This window comes from Mycteria americana, chromosome 3 (genome assembly GCF_035582795.1).
Source record: "Mycteria americana isolate JAX WOST 10 ecotype Jacksonville Zoo and Gardens chromosome 3, USCA_MyAme_1.0, whole genome shotgun sequence".
In the NCBI taxonomy this organism is placed as follows: Eukaryota; Metazoa; Chordata; class Aves; order Ciconiiformes; family Ciconiidae; genus Mycteria; species Mycteria americana.
In genome coordinates this window covers 62,891,458-62,919,168 of record NC_134367.1, presented here as the reverse complement: position 1 = coordinate 62,919,168, position 27,711 = coordinate 62,891,458, and the positions used below count along the sequence as shown (strand labels likewise).

General features: G+C 37.0%; 1 protein-coding gene across 6 annotated transcripts in view; it reads right to left on the bottom strand.

Annotated features, from left to right (window-relative positions):
* Positions 1–27,711, bottom strand: part of AKAP7 (A-kinase anchoring protein 7) — a 92,446-nt gene that overhangs the window by 24,505 nt on the left and 40,230 nt on the right. For 5 of the 6 annotated variants that reach the window (XR_012775267.1, XM_075498745.1, XM_075498751.1 and 2 more), the window contains exon 7: positions 27,411–27,555. Coding sequence is in view for 5 of the 6 variants with exons in the window: in XM_075498745.1 (XP_075354860.1) it covers positions 27,411–27,555 (145 nt within the window). In the remaining variant the exon portion in view is untranslated. Of the gene's footprint in view, positions 1–25,266; positions 25,614–27,410; positions 27,556–27,711 lie in introns of those variants that run through there. The other variant, XM_075498750.1, reaches the window with a different exon arrangement.

Here is a 27,711-nt window from a genome sequence, read left to right as displayed (position 1 = left end):
TAAGCTACAACAGCTTCTACTCATGCTTTACTTCTATCTCTGTCCCACAACCAGTGGTGAGGACAGATACTTCTTCCCTTCCCTTCTCTACAGAATACCCTAGCTCTTTGCTCCCCAGAGTACATTCTGGGAATTGACCTCCATCAAGTGTGGCAGAAAAACTGTTTATTTAGATAGTACTCAGTAAACCAAATTGTATTTATTGGCATGGCTAATAAAGTTCTTCATAAAATACGTATTTAAGCTGTAAAGCTCCTTGCCAGAAGATAGTACAGATACTAAAAGTTTACATGGATTCAAGAGGTGACTGGAAAAATACTTGGAAAAAAAATTAATTAAAGACTTTTAATCAACAAGGATGCCGCCCCGCTTCACGAAGTCCACAAGCCTTGAACTGCTGCAGCATTGGAACTTCTTACGCTTGTGCTTTTCTAATGGTTTTATTAGGCACCCTGTGCCTACCATTCTGGGGAGAGGGATCTTAAAACTGGTCCAGAACAACCATTCTTACGATCTTACAATAACCATAGAACTTGGCTAAATGTTTTCCAAGGTCATACCTTGGAAAGTATTTGAAGAGAATAGAGAGGGATGTGAAATACATACTGTGTGTGGATACAAGAGGTAAGCAAGCAGCTGTTCAAACTTAATAACACAGCTCAGCTTCCACTTGTCAGTACTTTGGTGCATTTCAGTCATAGACTTCTCTTAATTTCTAATGCTAAATTTCTCTCTTCTTTTTTTTTTAACAACGCAGATTAAGCAATGGGTTGAAGCTAAATTCAATTCAGACTCAATGTGAAATATATCTAAACTCAGATTTTAAAAAGCATGCCATGAAAGCAGCGAGCTTCCACCTCACTCAACACAATTATCTGGTATGTAACAGTACCAGATAATATAATCTACAACACCTTTTGAAAGTACGCTACATATGAAATGGAAACATTTCCCTGCTAAGTAAGTAATGAACTCTCAGTAATTCAATAACTGGCATTTGTCAGCTGTGTTTAACCTGAGGCACCTCAACTGAAACAAAACTTATAGGAAGACCATAATGAAGTTTGGACATTTTCATCTTCACTGTGACTGAAGCGAGTCAAGTAGCATGGTGAGCTGCTGTTTACTGCAAATGCTTGCCTTTATTTAATGTACTTTTTGTTTCTCATATACAACAATCACATGATCGTGATTTGCACCTGCATGTTTGCTAACCAGGATAATTTAGTGGCAATAAAAAGCCCAGATTAATTTCCCAACACAATTTAGTTTAAAGGCCATCATGACAATATGATAGGAAGCTGAAAAATTGATGTGAAAGTCATTCCCTTCTGCCTGTTCCATGTGCCCAGCGTCAAACCATCTGTCTAGCTGGGGGACAGCCACGCTAGATACGCGGCCACGCACGGCAGTGCCTCCTCCCACTGCCCAGAGGAAGAACTAGGTGTGGCAGAAGAGAGGGAGGGAGGCCAAGGGACCAGTTGAAAGGAAAGCCCTTTCTCTTCTCTTCTCTCTCTTTTCTCCAGACTGCGCTGGGCTGAGGGAAAAGCCAATCATATCCACCATCCTCGTCACATACTTCCTCTGTCTTTCCCTTTTTAAGATGTCTCAGTCTACCTTACTCCCCCACGAACACTGGTAAAACAGTGCCACATCTATTTTCTTCTCCTCTTTTCAGACACCGCCCCCTTACCTCGTCCATAGCCAGACCTCCCTCCTTCAGAATCCCATCATCCTATGGCTACTCTTTTTGTCCCTTCCTCGTTCTCGGGGGTTTGTGCCACACCTTTCAGTTACTACATACCAAAAGCCCACCTCTTTCAAAAGCCTTTGTGACTTTGCATGCAATGACATCTCCCGAATGATTTGTTTGACTACAAGCAGTTCGAGGTCATGCTATGCTAAATGTTATATTCAGTGTATGTTCCATTCACTCACAGGAGCACATATGAAGAAAGCTGGTGCATGACAGGTAATGCCAGAAGAAAAGTCGAAAAGCAGTGAAGGGAGGGGACCGAGAGAAGCCCAACGCAGAAGAATCTATCGCTTTTTTGTATCTTTTGTTCTGTGTCAACAGAACAATCTTAAAAACAATTTGTATTTGCTGTCTGTCTTCACCTATTCTGTATATTAGAAATGACATGCACTAGCTACTTGCTTTTCACATAGAGACATTCTGTCCTGGCTATATGATAAAAAAGTTTTGAAATATAAAACATTCCTAGCCATTTTCCCCATGCCAAATTTACAACATTTACCCTCATACCGTGACCCATGACGGAAAAGCATTTTGAACAGCCAACTCATTTCCTTGAGGCTGTCTTCTAGATTTCTTGCCCTATTGGTGTACACATTTATTTTTTAATTGATGGTATAAACTCCCATTTTATTTATGCCTAGAGAGCTTCCTGAGTAACAAGAGTGAAATATAAACCAGAGCAGAAAACTGGATATTCTAGCCTACCACTAATGAATTATGTGAATTTAGTTAAAACTGATTTCAGACACAACGTGACAGAAATTTGGCTGCATCTTCTAGAAGAAAGGTTGAAAATATTTCACTGAGTAAAAAGTCAAGAGTAAATATTTTATTGTGTAACAAAACTTAAGACAAACATCATTTTCGGCACATAATTTAACAGAAACAACACTCCAGTCAAACTAGCTAGTTCAACTCAGTGCACCAAAGGATGAGGCACTCGGAACTGCTTCCTTTAATTCAACTTATATTTACTCAACTAAAAGCAAAACCAGAGATATACACTTGACAATCACTCCAGACACTACCAGATGAATATGTGGAGATAAACTGCAACTGTTCCCTCACTCGGTCAGCTTAAAACTGTACATCCAACCAACACCCACATGGAAAATGAACTGATGATTTCCTTCATCATCCGTCAACATTGCTGTCAACAAAATCTCCATTCTTTCTGTCCCTTGCTAATGAGCATTACCATCAACATGTGTATGCCATCAACATCAAAGCCTTCCCACCTCTTACTCTAAATCGTACTTGTTAAAATGGCACTTGCTTTTCATCCCTTACTCTGAGTCGCGCTTGCTAAAAAGGAATATTAAAATACTCGCTTTGGCTACATTTGCACAGAGAAACGGACTGCTAGAACGCTCATAAACGAAACGAGACATTATTACTTATCTCTGTCACAAAGAATCCTTAACCTACTTAGTGGAAATATTGCTCACCTATCCCTATCCTATCTCTAAAAAGCAAGCAGTTAATTTCCCAAAAGGAAGGAAAAAACCAAACCCCAGGGAATGCCCGTCTAGCCTTCCGCAGCCTTCCCCTCCCCGAGGCGGCGGCAGCCCCGCCGGAGCCCGCCGCGCCGCACACCGCTGCCCGCTTACTGGGTTTTTCCTCCCCTCTGGAGAAGGGAAAGCAGCAGAGCTGGCCCATGGCATCTACCGCTTGGTTTTCTTCCTCGTCCTCTCTGCGTGCACTTCAAGCGAAAGCTGCAAATTAGGCTGTAGTCCGTGAAGAAATTGCTTATTCTGCTCTGGGAGCCAGCGGGAGAAGGGGAGTGAGCGGCAGGCTCCGCTCCGCCCCGCCCCGCCCCGCCGCCGCCGCCACTCGGCCCCGCTCCGCTCCGGCTCCGGCTCCGGCTCCGGCTCCGCTCCGGCTCCCGCGGGGTCGGGGGACCTCTCGCACCCCGCGCTTTCCTCCTGCCGTGCAATTTGCCTTAAAGACAACTGCCCGATCTCCCCTTTCTCGTCCTTCTGTTAAAGGAGGGATGGGCACCCGAAAAAACTAGGCACAATTTGGCCACCTTAAATAAGGCACCCGTCGTTTAAAAGTGTAACGCTAAAAAGTGTTAAGCGTGGCTGTGTGCCCTCTGCCACCGCAGCTTCCCTCCACTTCACACTAGTGTGCTGAGAAAGGGGAGAAAATGTGGTTAAGTATATATCAAGTATACATATTAAGTATAGATATACTGGAGGAAAGTATATAGATATACTTAATAAAATGGGCTTGCCACCTTTCCTCCAGAAGCAAAAATGAGTTTGTAAGACTAAGCAAGGAAAAAAGCTGGTCGAGCTGCTGGAGGAGTGGCAGCCCTGGCAATGTCAGAAACAAACTGGGATTATTGCTCTCAGTTCGGTGGGGATTCGCTACCAACATGAGTAGGAAAAGAACCGGTCACCTGGCTTTACGCCAGGTTACCAGCCCTCCTTCTCAACAGGGTATGTATTACAAGTGTGGTTGGTGAAGGTCACCTGGTGGACACAATAAACTTAGGCTTTTCTAAGGTACTAAAAAACTAACGAGATGCAACACCAGTGAAGAGTAAGTTAGTGATTAAAGATGAAAAATAATCAAAAGCAGTCCTACAGGGATTAGTACTAGTCCCAACATTACTCAACACAGTCACTAATTACTTGAAAGTAAATAAGTAATAAAACACCTAAGAGTGGAAGTTTGGCATACACAGTGAGACAGGACAGTAAATGAGCACAGCCTGTACAGCTTTGGCAGACTGAGTCTATTCATCCAAAGTATGTAAATAAAACCAAATGTAAAGACACATATTTTGTTTAAGTATTGTTGTGTTCACCAGAACCAAAACCGCCTGGCTTTCTACCCACTTTGTCTTGTGGTTCATTGAATTTTTAAAGGGATTAAACAAACACTATTGGGGTGCTCACACGCTGTTAGCTATCAAAGCATCCTTGCAGGGTAAGTATATTGTGAATATCCCAGCTTTCACTGCAAATAGCTGTCATCACAAACTGTTCTGTTAGACAACAAAGAACATACGTGAGCTACGTGGCTGAGAAGTAGCTCTTTGGCGTCCAATGAATTCATATTGAAGACTGACCTGTGGTAAGCCATTCATAATGGCAACAGTCCCTGGCTGCCCCGTGTCTCTTGAGGTCATACTACAATTTTTCCTTCATTGTAGGAATTAATAAAATCTCTCTCTTCTATCCGGATGTATATTTCTGCTAACATGTAGATATTTAATGTTTTGAGACTTCTACATCTGTTTAATTTACCAGAAATTTGCCAACAACTTTTAAAGTTATTGTTGTAATGGACAGAGAACACACGCACGTACACATACACAAAGCATGATCCCACAAACCTTCTATCATTAGGCTAATAATGAAGGAATGCAGGTATACATAGAAATTGTAGGATTACCGTCTAGAAAGTCTGCACACAATTTCCTGTCCAGGAGATCCAGGGAAACCATGGAGTTTCACTGAAAGATCATCCTTGCTTTTGCAAGTAATTTTTTTACATTCAGAACTTAAAAAAAAAAAATTCAGAAGAAACCAAATTCACAAATACTTTCTGTTAGAAGACCTAATCTTGCACACCTCTGGTAATACCTGCAGCCACTGATACATTTCGAGCACCCATTGAAAATAACAGAGAGCCTGTGACAGCAACGGTTCTTAACATTTAATACTAATATGAAGGATGGATAAAGCATGTACTTGTTTTCCTTATCACATCGATAAAATAAATGATAAGGCTTAGATGACATTTTTTAATATTCTTGTTTATATTCTAAGGACTAGTATTTACAGTTGAAAAAAGAATCCATTTACCACAAAATGAGGGTATGAATTCTGCTACTATTAACCTCCACTTTGTAAGTGTTCCAGTTAGTATGACACGCTTTCCAGAAAACCAATAATTTAATCAGTGGCAGAAATTCTCCACAAAAATGTGTAATGCTTCATATTTAAACTACTATTTGATTCACAAAATTATATGTTTGTTTTCCTAGATGTAAGAAGCTCACACTGGAGAATCCTATGAATATTTCATATTTCTTATAGAGATAAGTCAGCTTATCTGAGAAGAACAAGTGTAATATATTTAACATATTTGTAAGGCATTGTTCCTTATTGAAACAGAATTGTCTTTAAGCTAAGTACTATTCCAAAACTAAAATGCATTAAAATAAGGCTGCCAGGTTATAATTTTTTTTATTCTTTTCTATCACTACTCTGTTATTAACAATAATTAAATCATCTACTGTTTTAAGAATTATTACCTTCCAGTAGCAGAAACAAAAAATCAGGATGGTATACAAGTTTTTTAAATAACTGTAACAGTTATTAAGTTCTATATTCATAGAAATTCATTTCAGCTGTGCAGTTGCCTCACTTGAGGAGATGCTGTCAGCCTAACCAAGAGCAAAAAGAAAAGAACATGACCCATATTCTACAACATAAGTGAATTAAACATGAATACTACAGGGCATAAGTGAAGCCAGTCATCAAAGCACAGAGAGACTACTTCTAAGAGTGAGCAGTATCTTCCATTCTGTTCAGGATCAAAACAAGAACACAGGCAACATTTTAGGCAAGAAAACAAATATTCTCCACCAGGAAAAGTTAAAAAAAAATCAGAAATGTTCAAGTAATACACCAAACAATAACAAATATTTTTCAGTTTTATGTAGGCATAATCTCCTTCTATATAGACAGATCACATCTATGTAGTACCTAAATGAATACAAAACTCTTGGTACTGTCCTCTTTTGACAAGCATGTTTTACAAAGCAGCATATGAAGCACAAAGTCCTCTTGTACTTAAAACCAAGCATCCTTCTGTTAAAACATGCAATAACCATAGTTCTTTTCACTGATTGCTTTCTCAGCAGTCCTGGCAATCCATAGATGTCAGGCTGACAATACTCTGTTAAGCAATTCTGGAATAGTCACAACCAGTGACAGACCTCTTTCATCCATCTACAAGCCATCTTTTAGCTAAAACTAACAAAGCAGATAAGCATAAGTGTGGATACAGAGAAGAAACAGAGGATTCAAGGAGGGCCCTGGCCTTTTAACACTGGCCAGATCAGTGTACATATTGTTAAGTTGCAAGATGAGGGTAGGGACCATGAAGTCAATTGCAACCTCCCTAGCTGGATATGGTCCATCTTAAGTATTTGGGCATATATTCCGTGACAAAGGTGGGCCTGATCACATTTTCAGTGCTTTGCTAGCTCAAGGCCTGTAGTTTGTTCTGTTCTGACATCTCTTGAAATTTTGGTGAGATACACAAAGCACATTTTGACAAGTCATAGCACAGCGGCAAAGCTTTCAGCTGTTTCAGGCACATAAGCGTGACTGGATATAGAATTATAATAACTCCAGACATACGAGGCCTACACAGCCAAAGTATTATTAAAAGTGAAGAAGCCCCAAGAGACACTGGTATGTATTTTGTCGGGAGGCAGGGAAGCTGGAGGGTACCTTGGGATTAAAGCTGAGGGGTAGAATTTTTCCAGGGAAGGGATGGCAAGGTGCCATCCTTTATCAAGGATGGTTGCCTAGACTAGCCGAAAAAACCTGGTGCAAAACCAGCAAACAGAACCACTGGCCTCCACCAAGCACAAATTACAATTTTGAATCTTGGAAAGTGTCTCTCTTCAGAGCAGATAAACACTAAGAGAAACTAAAAGGTATTCATTCTAAGCAGAGGCAATTTCAGCCTTCTTAATGCTCCTGAATACTGTTCAGCTGATCCAGAAGGAACCTAGCAAAGCTTTTTTTAGATGATGCTTGTGGTGCAAATTATGTAAAAAGTGGGTGAGGAAGAAAAGCTGATCTGCATTTCAACTTAAAAGTATTTCTGCACTCAGAACCTAAGCTGTTCCCAAGTCTACGTATATAAACACATATAGACACACACATGGAGTGCCGAAGACAGTGTATCACTGTAAGTGTTCTTTTGGGAGCACCTACCAAATCACACTTACAGTCCCCATCTAGAAGAAAAACCAGGGATAAACAAATCATCTGTTGGACTTCCCAAACCACAAACATTTTCCTACTATGTTTGACAGTACAGATTATGCTCCCATTTCTTTCTGATACTTGGTTTGTAATGCAATGTGTAATTCTATTGAATTTTCAATTGTGTCCTTCTGAAAACACTTCCAATTCAATTTTTCTGGAGAAAAAGCTTAAATGACTAGACTAAATTAATTTTACAGTATTTGATTTTCTTATTCTTCAATGGCTTAAGAATATTCCTAGAAACATGTACTATAAAGAAAAAAATTATACTGAGTTGGCATTTGCATTCTAAAATAGAAGTGCCTATTTTAGCTATGCTTTTTTAAACCACATTAAAATACTTCCAGGGAAATCTCACCACTAATATATGTTTTACAACACTGCCTTCTAGAGAGAGAATCTTGCTCCTATTCACTGTAAATCACTATTTCTGTGAGCTCCATTTGCTGAACGCACTGTACCTTTTCAGCAAAGGCTGGGACGCCAGCCACTGATACGCCCACCTTCTATTTTAAGTGCAACCTCAGGGCGAGGTTCAAGACCAATCTGCCAACTGTCCAGATTGTTTACCCTCAGGAATGCATTCAGAGCCGTGTTTAGAATAAGCCATACAGCACCTCTGGAGGAAAACCCCAAATATATTCAAGCTCTGCAGAGTACTCATGGCACCCTTCTTCGCAGAGTGGACATGTCTCTCTGGGGTGTGTCTGTCCCAAGGTATCCCATCTACTCCTGCAGTGATTTTGCCTGACTGAGAGCAGGTGCACGAGATGGACTTCATAGTGGATGCCAGCATACAAGAATGTGTCCCCCTTGACATGTGAGACTTGTAGATAAGCCCCAAGACAATGACAATGTGAAAAGCTGGGGCAAGGTACACGTCATACTTCAGGGTCTTCCCAAGGCTCACCTTACAAGCCTAAGCCTCTGAGACCTATCAAGCATTCATTTAATTCAATATTCAGCTAGTTCCTGCTGTTGAAAAGAAAGATTAAGGAATGGATAAAAGCGGGGGGACCAGAAACTGAAGGGTACCTTAGTTATTGTGAGGGAAAAACTCTCCAAAATCCCTCTTAGCTTAATACAAATTATTAAATGCCACGTGAAAAAATGGTGCAATTTAAGTCAAGGCAAAAAATTTGGTACTTACATACTTTTTCCTTCTAAAATTTCAAAGGTGAACTGAAAAGTTGAGATAATGAGGCTTGAAAAGAGTTATGTTCATAGCCTGGCAGCCTCTCAATGATTCTGCCAAGCAGTAAGTAGCTAGAGACAGCTATCATTGTCTGATGATGCTTTACTGAGAGTTAACCTGACTGGGAGGACACCAAAAAAGTTTTAAGGAGAATATAAAAACTTTCCCTTATTTAATAAGTAAGTTGAAAAATTTTCAACTTAAATAAGTTGAATAAGTTTTAATAACTTAAATATTTAAGTTTTAATAACTTAAAATTTTTTCAACTTCAATAAGTTGAAAATAAACATTTTCAACTTATTTACTATAGTAAAATAATGAGAAATTTTTTATTATGTGTATATAAATTAAACAAGAGAAAGATGTGGCAGTGGCAAGGCTCTAATGACTATGTCCTTATATCTTAATGGGCAGACCTTAATTTCCAACGAATTATCACTACACTGTGTGCCTTTTTTTAAGAGGACTTCCATTTTTTGCCCAAATGTTGTTTTGAATAATTTCTTTATTTTCCTGATTACATTTAGCATTTTAAAATGCTTATTTTGATGAATAGGAAAACCTGGATACCAAGAAAAAGAAGTTCGAGGTCTGTTCTACTTCCTTCCCTTGTTCTCCATTCAAACATGACAAATTTTTACATTTAAATTAAAATGCAATATGAACACAACACAGTGAGATATTTTTTGCAATGTACATATATTATCAATCACATTATGTTAAAACTTGCTTTCTGGAACACTGAGTGTTGTGCACAGCCTAGAAGAACAATTATTTAAAAAAAATCAAAATGCATTTTCCACTAGAACAAGCAAATTGAATAAATTTTTTAAAAAAGAAAAAAAAATTAAAATAAATTATGACTACTAATATTCTTTCCCTGCAAAGTTTGTTAACAAAGTCAGTGAAATGCACTGACACTGTACCACAGTTTTGTGTTTCAGATCTGCTAATGCCACTGAACCCAGCCAGTATTTTATTGCAGATATATTGTTCTTCATTATTGTTCTATACTAGAATTCTTCTGGGATTTGGAACACGTATATAAACAGGCTCACTGAATGTGCCTGAAATTTAGCTGGCATAATGTTGCACAGGGAGGCCCTGATTACAGTCCCCTTTCCATTCCTGTTGCAACACTCCTCGGTATTGCAACTTTTCCCCGATCTCCTACATTTGGAGCTCCAGAGCCCAGATTTGTTAGCTTTCTGAGAATATTACAAAGTTCCTTTTCTCCTGCTTGTTAAAGCTGCTGGTAAGAATGCAAGTCAGGACAGAGTTGAGATTTAAGGTAGCCCTTTCTGTAAAATTTTCATTTATTTAAGAGGCACTTGACAGTACAACAGCAGAAGGCTCCTCAAATATGTATTTTTACAGTCTGAAGAAAAAGTAAATGTTGAATAGACAGATGCCTTATGCTTTTTGAAGTTCTGGAAATCAGTAGTAATAGGTTATTTCTGCTGACTTTCTGATGAGAACAAAACCCCAGCGTTTCAGGTCATTTTTCAATCTTTTGCAATATGATTCTGGTATGCCAGTGAAAACATGGTATTTGGTGCTGTGCAAATAAATACTTAGCACTAAAGAACAGAAGTGAAGGGACTAATGCTAGTTACTGTGCATTACGGCTATGTTTTTAAGATTGTACCAAAGGCTTTTCATGATTCATGGGAGGAAAAAAGGAAAGTAGCATTAAGTCAGCAAAGGAATCCATGTAAAACTTATATTTAAAAAAACCCACAATTAATAAGGTTTTGATGTTGTCAGCTGATAGCACTTGCTAGATTGCTGCACCTTAATACGGTTCACTGAAATCTGCCTGTGTGCTGTCATTTGCTTTAGTACACTGTATAGCTAACCAAGGAACACACCTTAACCAATCTGTTTGTTCAGATTATAGAGAAAAAAAAAATATTGTGAAAGAAAGGGATTAACCCTTGACTCCCTTTCCTTTGAAATAACACATTTCACCTCAAAGCTCTCCAGAAAAGGAATCTCTAGATTTGAATATGTCCTTAAATACATCCTTTTCTTTCACAGCCAACAGTCCTTTGAAAAGATCAGCCATAGTGGGAAGAAGGTCTGTGAATGGCACAGGAAGAGAGAATGATGTTCTGACCAGCGATCAGGTTCAATACAGAGAATCCTCAATTTTAAGTGCTTGACCAGCGCACACACATGAAATGTGCAGGAAGTCAGACCGATGACCAAGACTGATGCCCAGAGGAATTCTAGCTTCTTCCATGCCAATGAGATGAGAAAGCAGCTTAGTCTGCCAAGCAGTTATTTCTCCACCATTGCCAGGGCTTTGACCACTGGCAGCAGGCAAAACGTCCTTGTTCCATGCCCGCGCCACGCACCTGCAAGACTCCATAGGAGCATCATCTTTTCAGCCTACCTAAACCCATTCATCTCAGCGAAGGCCACGTGGGCTAACAGTCCATGCTATAGCAGAGATCAGGCTGGACTATGGAACCATCTCTGGCTTTATACTTCATGTCTCTGGCTTTATACTTCATGCAGCTTCAACAGCTATTTTCAGAAATTCAGTAGTCTCTCCCTCAAGTTTCAAACAGAAATCAAGTATGGACCTTTCAGGCTGCCCTCTTGTTTGAATTATCTGATTTATGTGCAGCACTGTAGCTTTCATCTGAGATGCACTATGTAAATTAAAGCAGTATGTACAAGGTTAAGCCCACATCTACAGCAGCTGAAACTAATACACAGAGTATAATCTTTTGCAGGTAGCAAATGCACTAAACTGTTAAGCTCTACTCTGAGTATACTGGTTAAAACAAACTTATTTCAGGAACAACTTCACTCTCAGTCCTTCCTAAAAAGAGAGAAATGGGGCAATGGAAAATATTTCAGGATCTAGCCCACATATGCTACAATATTGTAAACATTTAGTCTAGCAATCACTTATTGATTGTAATTTTAAAAAACTGTTGCTTTCCTTTTACAATTTTTTTTTTGCTGTTTTAATTTAAACTATGAAAAGGAAGGGGAAAACAGCATGGAATTTGAAATGTTCATTCTCACAAACAGGCACAAAAAATGCATTCATTATTAATATACCTTTGCAGCAAGTGTACTGAATAATCTGCATTTATCACTTGCAGGTGAGCTCTTAGCATATGGTCTACGAACACATCATAAATGCATTGCCAAAGGATTGAAAGTTGGACAAATGTTGGTTTAATTTTAACTAATAGGTATTACATTGCCACGGCTGCCTGTATGTGAATCTATGGGATTCATCATCATGAAGAGAAGTGCCAGATAGTCTCTACTAAAAGATCAGGACAGGCAGTAAAACAGTGACTCATTTCTTATGGTATTCTGCTCCAAGGTTTTCTTGAGACCAAAGTAGAAAAGTCATTCTAAATGGAAAGGAAAGGAGAACTGGGAATGTCAGCCAGCTTTTGCTTTCTCAGATGACTGTGAACTAAGCTCCTTTTGGTTAGTCATACACAGATTCTTGTTATTCACTTCATACATCTTTCTCAGAAAAACCTAAGTAACACAAAAATTCTGTCCTGCCCCAATGTTAGCAGAAACTTCTGCTGGAACCCAGCCATTCCTCTGCTACAGATCAACAGCCTCCTAATTTTAATATTGATTTAAACAAATAGTTCTGCCAGTTTTCCATTGGCCTCCAATTAGAGATGAGATAAAATATGAGAGTTCATTAAAATAATGTAAATCTAATTATACTATTTACCCAAGAGACTGAAACATTAACAGAATTCACTTACAGATTTAAAATTAAAATACATGCATTTTCAAATAAACTCAAATCAGTAAGTTATTTTGTAAGTCATTATGTATAGGAGTATTGACCACAATTAATCGGAATGTTATGTATACCTGGACAAAGTAAAAAGTAAAGTAAGAACAAGTGAAGCAAAGCTTGTGGGTTACTATTTTCTATCACATTTCTACAAAAAGATGTAGAAATGATATCTATTTAATATTAAGTTGGTAACACTGAAAGTGTATAATCTGAATGTCCTCCTAGAAATCTATGGAGTCAAAAGTGAGCTAACAGCTAGGAGTGATTTACTGGAAAGTTCTCAAAAAAAATCAGCTAGCACTACACCTAGAAAACTTCCTTGTATCTTCATCTAGAAACATGCTTATTGTCTTCCAGTCTCAGTTTTTAAGATTTATAACTATGAGGGAAGTGTGTTCTGGAATTTTAGTTTCATATATGAACACTTATTCTATTTGTACAAAGATTATATCATTTTGAGAAAAATATTTTCATTCTTAAAAAGGAATTCAAGAATTGGGAGCTTTGACTGAGACGCCAATATTAACTGAGTACGACATAAGTAACAGAGTGGGCATTCCTACATATTTCTTTACTCCAAGGACACAATGATATTTATAAAGGTCAAAAAAAGGGAATAGTGATTCTGCATTTGCTGTCAGAAAAAGGAGAGGATACAACATCTACTAAGTGAAATAACAAATTCTTTCTCCCTTCCTCAATGTATTGAAAAATATTTCATTACAAAATGTACTCATGTATAAACAGGCTTTAAAAGAAGTAAAATGATTTCCTTTGTTTGCTCTGCATTCTATTTATTTCCATAAAATTTCTGTGTATTGTACAAACTACAACTGCGTTTCCCTCCTAGAAAAGGGAGAGAGACATTAGTTTTCATCGTTAGCAATGATAAATATGTTTTGGAGATAGGAGAAATCACTGGTTACACCTTCAGTATCTGCTCTGATTTTTAAATTGTTGTTTTATACTAATTGATAAAATAGGATTTATCTATTTATTTTAATTACAATGTTAAACATGAACTTTTTATTTAAGTGCTAACGAAGCTTTTATGTACAAATGCAAAACATAGGGTAGCTTGGAAAACTAGTTCACATACAAAAGATAACAACATGCAACAATCAAAAAAGATGCTCCTTTAAATGGACATTCATAAACATGTCAATGTATGAGACTCTCCAAACTGTTTCCAAAGAAAAGGAACATTTCAATGAATCATGTGCTAACAATATATGTGAAAACGAACATCTGGCCTGTACTCAGTCCAAAGCCTATCATGGGGAACCTACTGTGCAACTGGTAGGAAGCAGCTTTGATATATGTCAAGGTACCATGTAAGTCTCATAGTCAAAGGCTGTTCAAAACTACATTTATTCAATGCTTTTCTGGTGTGCTTTTTCTTAACCTCCTCCATGCAAACACCACCCACTTCTGTGGCTAAACTGATTAAAAAGTTTCCAGCAAGAGCTGCTTCAAAGGAATGTTTTGCATTACCTCACAGTAAAGTAAATACCAGGAGTTATGCTATGTAGACACGCATGCATGTACAGATACTCAAACAGGCAAACACACACACACAGAGACATCTATATATGTATGTATGTATCAACCCTATATACTGATAATTTGTCTCTAATGAATACCAAAAAAAGACAAGCACCAAATAGAGCATTTAGACAGGAGTGATGAGGCTGCATCCAAAAACTGAATAAAAAACAGATATTCTACTATTGCCCAGCAGTAGAAGCAGTCATGTTCAGAACTGGCTCAGTTCGCACAGCCTGGGCTCCACCAGTTTAGGATCCAGAAAATGGACACTCCCTTTCCTAAATAGGCCACAAGTTAGGAGTCCAGTGGGCATTTTGACATTGTGGCTGTGACCTCCATATGACTAGACACTCCAAGAAATAGTCACAGGATTAGAGAGTCTGACTTGGGGCAGGAGGGGCTCATTCTTTGGCCCTATGAGATCTGAATTCTTTGCTCCTCTGGAGAAGCTCCTTGAAGAGGAGGTGCATCATTCAGCTTCCATGCTAAGCTGCCGGCTGTGGCTTTTCCAGCCTTTGGGGGATTGAATTCCCCCAAGCTGGGGGAAGAAAAAAGCCCTGATGTCCAATTTGAGCGGGAATTGTAAGCAAACTATATATGTAATAAGTATTTTCTCTTTAAAATAAGAAAAGTGAAACCTGATTTAAGTACCTGTGTATCATCATCAGAGGATACTGGGCTTTGGATCCCAGTAGGGTGAGATGCCTAACTCAAAAATCAAAGAAAGACAGAGAGGTGTTGACACAGTTCTTTGTTGGGTGTTTCCCACTGGCTTGTTCAATAGAGCACTCAGTTCAGCCTGCAATTTCTTGACTCTGCTCTGAGATACTGGACTCTGCGCACACAATTGGAAATTGAGGCCTCTCATTCTGTGGCCAAATTCCGACAAAAGATATTCACCTAAAATCTTCCTTTGACTTATAAATTTTGTTTATACACAAAGACATGTAACAAACCCCTCCTTTAATACAAAACAGCAGGGCTTGTCAACATAATACACCTATCAAATGCACTCTTCAGTCAGATAGATAACATACATTCAGTCCATGTGTTATATTTCGTGACACAAAAGACTGTGGACCAGGACTGTGGACCAAAACTGTTTGGAAAACAGCCCTTAATAGAGAGTCTGTAGAGAGAATTCATACTATAATTGCACTAATAGCACAAAGTTATTAATATAATTGCACTGATGGACCATTACATTTGAATTTGCACAAATGTAAATTTACATTGAAAAAATGTATACATGTGACAGAATGCAACCCCTTACAGATTCTTCCATTAAATTAAATAAACCAATAAAGACAAAAGTGTTCAAATAAAAAAGAAATAGTCAGAATAGCTACTGCTACAAAGGACAAACTTATTAAATATATGCAGCTGCCTAATTCCATGCGTCCAAGCATTGCTACTCATCTAGAGTCTAGACAGAAGGAATACTAAGTAGAAACTCAAAAATATTCAGATAGTCAAAAATATTTTGTACCTAACTATTGCACTCTATTGTATAATTCTTACCTTTAAATCTACCCTACCACAGAGCAGTATTCTCCCCAAATAATGTTCTTTTCCTTAGAATTTCATTATGTAAGCCTCACCACTGCTGGCCCTGTAGCACTGAAGTCCCAAACTGAGAAAGAAGTGAAGAAAAGGACTGAAAGTGATTGGAGAGTTTAAAATTGAAAGGGCAGATAAACAATCAGAAAGAACTAAATTTTTAAAACCTCTTAGCTCTTGTTCCTAATAAGCAACCTGAATAATTACAGCATCATGGTGAAAATTGGTAATATAAGCCAAAAAAGGCCCCATGATACAGAGAAGCAGTAAAAATTATCAGGAAATTATTTACAATAGTTTAAAAATAACTAAGGCATTAGGATTTACACATCTGTATTTCAAATTACGGATTTAGGTTTACTTTGAAATACGTGTTTGTTATGCCTATATAGAAAGAATTGTACTATAATATTTTAAACTCATTTGGAGAAACAGTATGCTTTCATGTGTTTTGTGTTCTTCAAAATTAAGAAAATCTATCCCCAAGAATATAAATAACCACTAAGTACATTCAAACCAATCCAGGTAATGAATTATGAAGAAAGATAAACCAGATGTTCTGTATATTTCTGAAAATAAAAAATATATATGAGAAGCTCTGATGAGATAACTAGATAACTAGATAACTGCAAGACAGCTGAAGGTGTAAATGACTGAGGTAATAGCTAATCTGGGTTATGGATGGTAATTGAGGTATTTGGAGATTAGCATCTCTACATTTTGGGTAGTATGTCAGGAAAGGAAATTACAATGTATAGAAAATGGAATTCACCGATAATAAAGATCACAAATAATTCAACATATGCTTCTAAAAGAGTACATCCATAAGTAGGTAAATTTGCCATGTAAAATAATGATTGCTTTTACTTGCTTTCATGTGAAAATAACATTTCTAATATTAAAGATACATTAACAAGTCTCCTCTTCTGCCAAAGGTTGTATAACATCCTCATCAAGTGATACACATCTTTAACATCCAATGTGTTTTGTGTTTGCAATACGATAGATAGGAATGGGGAAGGAAAAATATAGGTCTTGCCTGCATTTGAAAGATAAGACAGATTAACACTGGCTGGGAATTTTAAAGTACTAAGAGCTGTTTCTGAATAATTCCATACGTGAACGCTCTTATTTTGGAATAAGAATGCTTTGTTCCTGTTCAGCTTGACCCAGTTTCCAACTGTATTTAATTAGGAACAGTTTTATGTGTAAGAAAGCCTTTTGTTTGTTCTCTTGAGTAAAGCAATAAAGTTCAGTATCTGGGGTTTCTGATTCAAAACAACTTAAACATTTTAAAAAAATAAACAAGCTATGGAAACAGTGCCTAGGTATTAAAATGCAATTGTGGCATTTTCACTATTTCCCTAAATAAGTGATTTCAAAGGCAAAAGGTTTTTTAAACAGTCTTCAGTCAGCAATTACTTTCTGCTGTAATCCATTGGCTGTGGATGAATTCTTTAAGAATTCTTTAAGACAAATCTGCTCTTTGCAAAACATGAAGTTACAGCAGAGGTTTTTAAAAGTATATGCCAAAGGGTCAACTGTAGTGTCTCAGCACTTCAGAAATCAAGCTATTTACGTAAAGTAAAACCATGCAGTCTAGAGAGGACAAGAGGAGCTCGCTCTTCCCATACTCATAGCTGACCCAAATCCAGGTGAACAGAATCTGTGGTGCCAACTCAAGCTGCCAAGCTCAGCACTGTGCCAACCACACGCACCCAGATACCTGCTCAGAATGCAAGCGGTGTGAATCCACACTGACTCAGAAAATACAGTGTAGACATGTTTAGAAACCTAAAAACTGGAAGCCTAATTTTAGGTGTCTGTAAGTATGTCTAACAAGTATGACTATGTATGCATGTTTGACCTACGTCTGGTATCACAGCTTGGGCCACATAAGTCTCCTGACCTACCGATGCTTGTGTAGAAATTAGTGCATAGTTAAACACTATAGTATCGGCCTAGAGATGGCAGCCAACACTTGCGAAGCAGGAAAAGCATCTTCATTAAGCACTGTCATCTCTAGCTGATCCTGAGTACTCCTTGTCTGTTCCACAGCACAAGCAAGTGGGGGACCTTAAACCACTAAAGTAATATCAGATAGCTCATGTCATGAGTGGTTAACACATTTAATCGTGCAATTGAACAGTGGAGGAAAGTTCACATAGCATGAAAGGCAATGTAACTTACACATTGCTCAGCCATTTATTACTGGCTGTAAATGGCAAGGTTTGGCACCATTCTGCCTACAGTGGTTCTATTCTAACCCACGTCCTCTGGTAAATTTTCAAGCTGTGGGGCAGGGGAATTAAGCCCAATGCTGGACTGTCCACAGCTGGATGGCTGACAAATAAGGGCCCACATGCAGACTCAGACATCCTTCACTATACTGCATGAGTGACACCCTCCAAGTGTTCGTACCCAACAGATCTGTGTAACTGTCCTGTAAACAGAGAGGTGTTTCAGATTTCTCTCCTGTCATTAAATATTAATTCAGATCATAAATGTTTGATCTTTTGAAAAACAGAAGATCGCATACTATCTATTCAGAAGGTACTGTGATGGCCCTTTCTGATGTGTTTGAGAACACATTAAAACTTCAAGTGATTTGCCAGACTACTGTTAAGACAATAATGGCATGTTTTAGCTTGTGGTTGATGTGATCTTCCTCCTGCATTCTACCGCTTCCATAAGAAACAGTCCGTTGCTGCTTTCTAGGACACAAGAAATGACACTATATGCCACATTAACAATGCTTCTTTAAAATCTGTCACATGTTATCTTGAAATTATTTCCACTGAAAAGAAACTACTTTTACAAATACCAGGGGCTTCAAAAATATTTATGTACAGTCTAGAATAAGAAAACTACTGGAAATGAAATTATCACCTGTTTCTATTCATTGCTGAGTACTGTTCTGAAAGAGAAACCTAAGTTGTGGTATTAAGCAAAACAAAGCCCCTTTCCTCAACAACTAAATTTTTATGTCAGTGTTTGTATTATTCCTGAAGTACTGATCTCTATTGATCTGCAACTACGTCTTATTTTAGAATACCTCACAGGGATTAGGTAGGAAGCTTAGTAGACTCTCTCTGTGTAAATATGCAGCACGCTGGATAAGCTCTTCAGGCCTGCACTAACCATCAACAACTGAAAAATGGTGACATTCAAACAATGGAAAACTGGTTTTCCTTTCACTCCATGTCCTTTGAACTACTGAAAAACACTCCTCACAGGAACTGCAGAAGCGCTTAATTCAACTATGGTAAGCCAAACATACCTTCCGTTTGATGTTAAGACTATACAATAAATACATATCAACAAAGCAAGATCCTAGCTAGGAAAATTTTAAGAATAAAAAGTAATTATCTTTTACTGATCTATTCACTGAAAGAATATTAGATATATAACTTACTCCTCACCTCCTAGGTGGTCTGTTTACTTTCTGCAATTATCATATCTTGAAATTAATGTTTTACATATTTTCAATGTATTTTTAGTATATTAAATTTAGGAATAAATCAGTTGTTTGGACACCAAAGTCTGCTTGAGGAAAAATGTCTTTAAAGCACAAATACTTAAGATACAAAAAAGCTGCTGGACTTTATTAAATTGCACTTTATTTTATAGCATACTATGTTATGTTGTGAAAAATCAATTCTGCCTTTTTTATATACTCAACTAAATTTTCAGTCATGAAGCACATTCTTACTGATGTCTAATATGCTTTTGTCAGATTTACTTCATCAGTTTTATCCCATTGTCTGCACATATTTTTGAGTGTCATCTGTGGAAAATCTTATTTTCACTTATTTTCAATTACTGATAACAGCTCTGGCATGAAAACACATCATTACTCCAAACACCTTTTTGTTGAAAAATAAAAGGTCAATAGCCTTTAGAACAGAATTACATTATGGTATTTTTTAAAGAAAATTGCAAAAACTACCCCGTACAATAAAGCAAATACTACATACCTCATAATCACAGAATCACAAACCACAGAATCACGGAAAATGATGAGAAGGTTTTACTTACTTTCAGTTTTAGGAGACGCATGATTGAATACTAAACATGTTCCTGTCTTTAAAGCTCCCTGTCACTTTCTAATGAAAAGTTTGTTACACATTTGCCAACATTAAAGCTCAAAGTCAGGGACATTAGAATTTGCCCTGAAAAAAATTAAATATTCTGAAATTAAAATTTCCACTTTCAAACCATATTTCCATTGGTTATTTCCCTCTCAATCATCTTGTTCTCCTCCTTAACCACACATAAAATCTGTAAATATAGCTTTTAAGTTATAACTGGTATTACAAAATTAATACAAAAATGCTATCTCATTGTGAAAACTGCTATACTAATAGTCAATGTTTCAATAGCAGAAAATTACCAAATACAGAAGAAACTGCCCAATGTAGCAATACAAGATGAGATATGTCACTAGAGCTAAAGAGAACATCCATAAAGTTTTAACGTAAGATTAGTGAAAAGGAATCAATAGGGGACCACCACTCTGTCCCAGTAGTGAATAGAAAATATTTGATGTGTGTAAGAAACCACTGGATTGCCACTTTCTAGTCACTGTCCACGAAGAGCCTGGCTTCTAGGTTATTAACTAAAGTGTGCGTGTTTCTCTGCCACATTTAAAAGAATCATTTTCATAAGTCAATATTCTACCACATGACTGCTAAGAAATAGTGCTTTAGGGAAAGACTTTACCGATTAGTACACAATACCTGTTGCTTTTTATGTAGGCAAAGAGTTATTTAGCATACTGCATGCACAAAAATACAGCAGCTGTGGATAAACTCATCACAAACAGTGAATTAATTACTAATTTCAAATGTTACGAAATAGCCCCCTGGGAAGCTGCCCAAGACATTTTTATCCAAAAGCAGTATGACTGCCATATTATTAATTAAAATTTAGGAAGAGTGCCACAGATAGCAAGAAACTCAAGAGCGGTTACTCACAACCTCATAGAGTAGAGAAGGCAGAAGCTAGCCTACAAACAGACTATCAAGGAAAGAAAAATTAAGGAGTGAAAGAAACAGACCTAGGGGTATTTTGAAATTATAGAAAAAGAAGAAGGACAGGTAACAGGTAAAATCAAAGAATGCTTCATTATTTTAGAAGAAGTGATTCACTGTCATGCGAGTAAGAAGGACAGTAAAAGAAACCAACACATGATATGTGTAATTTTGGAGGATGTAGAAGCTGGACAATCAAAACAGCATTTACTTGGTTGCCATTGCTGTTTCCAGTGTGAGAAAATGTTTAATTGCTGTATGAATAAAATCAATCACATTTAGGTCAAACCATCTGTAGACAGAAAAGCAGGCGAGTATCTAAAGGAGGCAAATGGCAGTCTTTCTCTTCATTTAAGCCAGTGCCACTTTAAAAAGATTTCAGACAAACTGGGCAAACTTCATATTGTAGACTGTATTTGAACCCTCTTCTTCCTTGATGATGAAGGTGAAATATTACTGTATTTTTTGCTTGACACTGTAAGTGCATTTTTTAAAAAGAGCAAACTGAGGGATGTTGACAATCTATCCAACTACCCAGTGGTTTCCAGTTCTCTTATTTTCAGTCTTCTATTTCTTCTCAGTATTATTTTGAGTTCATAAAGAGATGTTATCATATCTATTTTCTGTTTCAGGTACAGATGAGTCTTTTCTTCCGTTCTTCTTTCTTCTGATTCATTCTTCTTGGTGGGTATCCCCAAAACCTATTGCTGACAAACTTATCTTCAGTCTGGAGAGCTGTTATACAAGGTACCACGAGGAGCATCGAGCATCTTGTTCTTTGTTTGAGACACGGGTGTTGAGCAGCTGCCTGGCTAACATTGTAAAATGTAATGTGGAAGCATAAACTGCACCACTAAATCCTAACTCAAGGTAATTAAAGTTCTAAGTAACTAAAAATTTACTTAAATGATTCAACTAGCCTAACAACAGCAATCTGCAAGAATAAATTTTGTTTGTAACGTGTTCTGTTCATAATGTTATTGATCTCCCTCAGACACATGAAGCTTGCAAGTATAATGCATCTTTTTGTCATTTAGTTGAAAATTTGTATCTTTATACATACATATATCAAATAAACAAGCAAGCTAATTAACAAATATTAACAACTGTTCAAGTAGCGTATCTTAGACTCACATCTTGCCTTAGACACCTCTTAGATCTTGCCTGTCTTACACACACATTTTAGGATGGGATGAATGACTTTCTGTAGGTGTCTCCCATTTCAGAGAGACTGCAAGAAGGTACTTTGATGACAAGGTCAGACTGGACACCAAACTTGTACGTAGTTTCATTGAAATGTAAATTGATCCACCAATGTTCTGCTACTTAAAAAGGCATCTGAGGTATTATTTGAGCAGCAAAGAGCATTACCTTTTACCATATTATTACGCTTTTATGCAGATAAAATAGATGTTTGTAGTCTGCTACTCCAATTTCCATATTGCTACTGCTAGATTGCAAGGGTTAAGGGGAACTGTAATAGCACTTTAACCTCCAACTTGGCACACATTCCAGATATATGAGCTCTGGCTGTGCAGAAAGTCAGAGTAACCTGCTGGGTGGTTTCCACCAAGGAACAGACTTCTTGAAGTTTCTCTACCTCAGAGATAGCACAGGGGAAGTCTCATATATAAATTTCTCCTTACTAGCCACTCAGGAGAACCTTATCACAGTTTACAGGCTGAATACAGCTTGGCATGTGGTAACTTTCTTTAATGTGTATGTAATCTCATTTTACATTATATTACTATAAACAAATTTTCTTTGACACAAGTCTAGAAAAATCTTCATGAACGGATCCTGAAAGTATTTGAGATACTTAATGCTAAAGGCATATTTAACGTAAGAAGATTTACGTAATGCTCCCTTTGATGGTCAGAGGGTCTACTGAACATCACCATGAACTTCACCATGAACATCACCATGAACTTCATAACTATTGAACCTCACCATGATATAAAGAACTGGCCAATCATTCAGGTGAAGGATTATATATTGAGAAGCTCAACTCATTCCAGCATTCACTGGTCTTTGGGATTTGAGGTGACACACAACAGCTGCCATGAGGTGGGTGCTCTGAAGAAAGACACTTTGTTGCCTTGCTGTTTTATTTGCTTTAAAGAATACACTGAACTCTACTTTGAGGATGAAGCGCCAACATTATTGTAACTGTCACATCAAATTTTAACTCCTGAATACATATCCTTGCACATGCAGAGAAATCTGGTGCAGATGTTGGTAGGCTCTACTGAAGATACTGGATGCTGCTCTGTAACATATTGTCAAAACCTGTTTACCTGCTGTGCATATTGCTGCAGCTCAACAGGTGTTTCACCGCTGCTTTTATTCATATCAAGCTTTTATGCTTCCCATATTTTTAAACATGTTTATAAAATGCACAGCTACCAAGCTGGTATGTGTTGTGGCACTTATTAGCTATGGTAGTATGCAATTCTTTGTTGTGTATGGATTTCTGTTTCTAACATTAGTACTGATCCCTTTTTAGATCTTTTCATCTTATTAGATGCATAACACTCAAGTCTGGCCCAAACTCTAGGCAACAAAAAGTAGATACTGTTTTTGTATTTTCTGTGCACTTCAAGGAAAGAAGATGCTTGAGTACACGTACACATAGAAAGAACTAGAGCTAGATACAGCGTTTTGTCTGTATTAAGTAATTTTCAAATTTCACTATTTCTGATGTATTAATAGAACTGCATTAACTCCCTCCTGTGTTTAATATCCTAGCTACATATAGTTACTAAAAACCCTATTCAAATCACATTTTAAAACACTTTAAATTAGTTTTTCAAAATTCATTAAAATATAGTTTCTTCTTCTCTGAAATTAAAAAATAAGTCATTTAATGACTTATAGCTGTTCCAGTATAGCTGTTTTCCTTCTCCTATTGGCTTTAGATAAATAGATATTAACACGTACAAAACTAGAAAAATTAAATGTATGGGTTTGGGCAGGATGCATCTATGTCCATATAGGACTGAAAAAAGTGGGGATAATACTACTACACTTTCTTAATGTGGTATCAGTGAAGAACATCCATTCAAATACCATGGCTAGAGAAAGCCAGATGTAGTACTCATGTAAAAATAATTCAGAGGAGAATTCTGTTCGGACTGTGAAAATGACACTTCCCATAAATTCTTTACGCATTGTCACACCAGCATTGAGTTAAAGCCAAACAAGCATCTGATTCTTGCTTTGAATACCCGTTGATTGACTGCTGTTATAAACCATTTAATGGGACTCATATTCAAAAGACAGCTGAAAGACTGACTGTCTCATTTTAGCATTCTGAGATGTCAGTAACAAGACAAGTTCAAGAAAAGAGTTTTAAACAAATGTTTTGAAAAATCACTGTCAATATCTACCAAATATACTACTAAACAGCTTTTATTTGTAATGAGTTATTTACCAAATTCCTTAATCAGATACATATTCCAAAATATTCTGAAGTATATTTGTGAATAGTGGAGCCTCAATTTCACCCAAATGAAAAAATTTCTACCATGTTAAATAATCTTGTAATTTCTATTTCTCTAAGCATTTGGATGCACATAAATACATATTTGAATGTACAGACATGTACAGAAGACATTAGATATATAGTTATATACACAGATATAAACATAACTATGAGATATCCATAATACAAGGTAATAAATAGGACAATATATTTAGATAGATAGACTGATTGATAGATATGTATAAATATATCTCACTTTAATTTTGACTGGTCTGGATTTTGCAATAGTGTTGTTACTAATTTAAACAGACATCCTACACTTTTTCTTCCTCTGTACCACTTTTGATTTGTTTTGTAACAGTCTACCTAAGCTAAATAAAGCCCTAAGTGCAAACAAAAACATTGAACAGGAAATAATATTTAGCATTTGCAAAGTACCTGACATGTTTAAAGTATTGTATAAATATTTAATCATAAGTCCTCAAAACAGTCCTCAAGACCAGTGAGCACTTCCGCCAGCAATGCTGCAGCATAGGGAAACAGGTTACCACAAGGCAGAAACCAAGTTGCCACCAAAGCCGTACACAGAGTCCTGGAACCAGCACTAACTTTTAATAGCTGTATTTATGTAAAGCTGGTCCAAACAACAGGAATTTAGAAGTAGTGCTAACTGTTCATGAACACCCTTTGTCTCCAACATAGTGTTAGTTTTGATAGCATTAAGAATGAAACAATCCAGATCTTGAAAAGCGGCTGAAAAACAGCAGATGAAGCATCAGGTATAACCAGGTATAACCTGCCTATTAACAAGGCATAGTTTCTATGATGATGAAAAAAACAGTATGTGCTTAGGAAAAATGGAGTATAATGCATTATTCACATGTATTTCTGTCAATTATAAGCCTTTGAAAGTTAGATCTTTCCATCAAAATTAGCTCAAGTAGAAGAGGTGCCTGGATCAGAAGTCTTCCTTTTATTTTATGCTCACCATACCTTTAAAGGTTTTGTAGAATTTGGGGATGGACACAGTACCTTCATAAAGTCTTCTTCCTGAGATTTCTTAGTCCTTTAACAATGTATCTTCATAACAAACAGAAGTTTTCATCTTTTTGAGATTTCTTAGTCCTTAAGGATGTATCTTCATAACAAATAGAAGTTTTCATCTTTTTGAGATTCCTCATTACTTAAGGATGAAGACAGGGCTTTCCTTTAAAACTGTCCACATGAGAAAAGATTCCAGTGAAGATGTTTCTATTCAGCTAGTTGGGATGGCAACGGTCTTGGAAGATTTCCCTGATATTGCATGTTTTGTCGTTTCTTTCTGAGAATATGATCATTCCTTGGTCATGAGTATTTTCATTACTAAGGCTAGTATGCTTTGGAGTGGGAAATGTTAGATCCACTGAATAATTTGCTTGTTGGAATGATTCCTGGACAATTTTTTTTTTTTCTATTTCTGCTTATTACCAGAAATCTGGAAAATGTTGCAAGGTATATGAGAATAAATTTATCATAGTCTTTAACTAAGCATTTTATTGTTGAGGCTCCTTGTAAAACATTTTTCTTATTTCTTTCCTATTATTAAAGGATCCGTACAAGAACAGATGTTCTGTTTTCCTTAAGTAGGTCAAAGTTAAGACTTTGCTTTATTAAGATTTATTAAGACTGTCCATATTCTTGTTGAGATGGAGCTATTGCTCATTGACAACATGCCAAATAGAGTTTTGCTCTATTTCTAAATTTCTATTTCTAAAGAAAAAAGACAACGTTTCAAGTTTCACATTAACTTTTGGTATGAATTTCAGTATCCCATATCTTCCAACACCACTACATTCAACCTTTGACATGACTGCAGAAAAAAGAAAAAAGAATCCCAAAAACATAAAACCCAAGCTGTACCAGTACACAGAAGAACAAATATAAACTGACCTCCAAAGACAATGACCTGTTCCCTGCCATAAACCTGTCTTTTGAGACTCACCTCTAACATGACATCTATAAAGAATCAGCCTAATTAAGACAGGTGAAAAAAGCAATTAATATAAAAAACTTTGTATTTTGCTGTATTACTACTTGACCGTCTTCATATGTCATCTGATTTCCTAAATATCTGCAGGTGCAGGAATGGTATTTTTAAAGATATTCCCAACACATCAAACAATATACTCCTAGACTTAAAAGGGTGACTGCATTTAAGAAAAAATCCTCAACATTCTCTAGTTATTCGAATCAGAGTGTTTTAACCCATGTTCTTTATATGACTAATAGCAGCCCTGAGATCCACTATCAGCTACTGGGAACTAACCATCACAGAGAGTTTTACTGTACAAGCCATTATCCCACAGTCTCTCAGTCTACAGACCTTCCATGTGTACCACCTGAAGTTCCAGTTACACACGACTTGTGGCAGAAATGAGAAGACAGGCCTAGAATATTAATCACAGGGATGTGAAGCTTCTGTTCAGATAAAGCAGGAGGAGACAACTCTGATTTCTAGCATTGTAATGATCTAGGCAAGGTGTCTGTACAATGTTTAAAGTCTTGATGGTATTCTGAACAGTTATTATGAAATCTGTTGTACCACTGAAATTCTCTCTGTGTATGAATATAGTCCAAGTAAGGTCACATCTCTGCCAAACCAGAGACATGTCACCTAGCTTTAATCATCTATAATTACTGCATCTAATCTAACTTAGTCACACAGGCTGTCTTTATAGTCAACAGAGAGATAAGCAGCTCTGGAGGCTGATACAACTCACTTGTCCTAAACACTCATTTTAGGATGAGAAATGGAACTGGACTCTAGGGATGGATAGTTGCACATAAACTTTAGCCGTCAGCAAGAAGCACTGCACAGTGTTCCTGGAGAGCCAGGATTAAAGGACAGACTTCTGTCAAACTCCATGGATATTATTACAAGAATCGCCTAACGTACACTGCAGAAAAAATGGCTTTTCAGGCATATAACTTATAGATAAAATTGATATAAGAAGAAAATGAAAATGTACTTACCAAAAACAATAGAGGACTCACAGTAGTAGTAACCATTCGGTTGCTTTTTTTTCAACATGGAGCAAAGATCTAGGCGGTGCAGGATTTCATCTCCAAAATAATGGCTTTTAAAATCTTCATACAGGCTTGAGTCAATTTTTTTCACCTTTAAATAGCAATATAAAATTCCATTAGACATTCTACTACAAGACTGAATTTTCATATTTAATTCCTATAGTTTTCATTTTAACCAGCGGTATAGTTAGGATGGAAAACTCCTTCAAGATGCAAAAAGAATACTGAAACAATAATGTGCCAGATC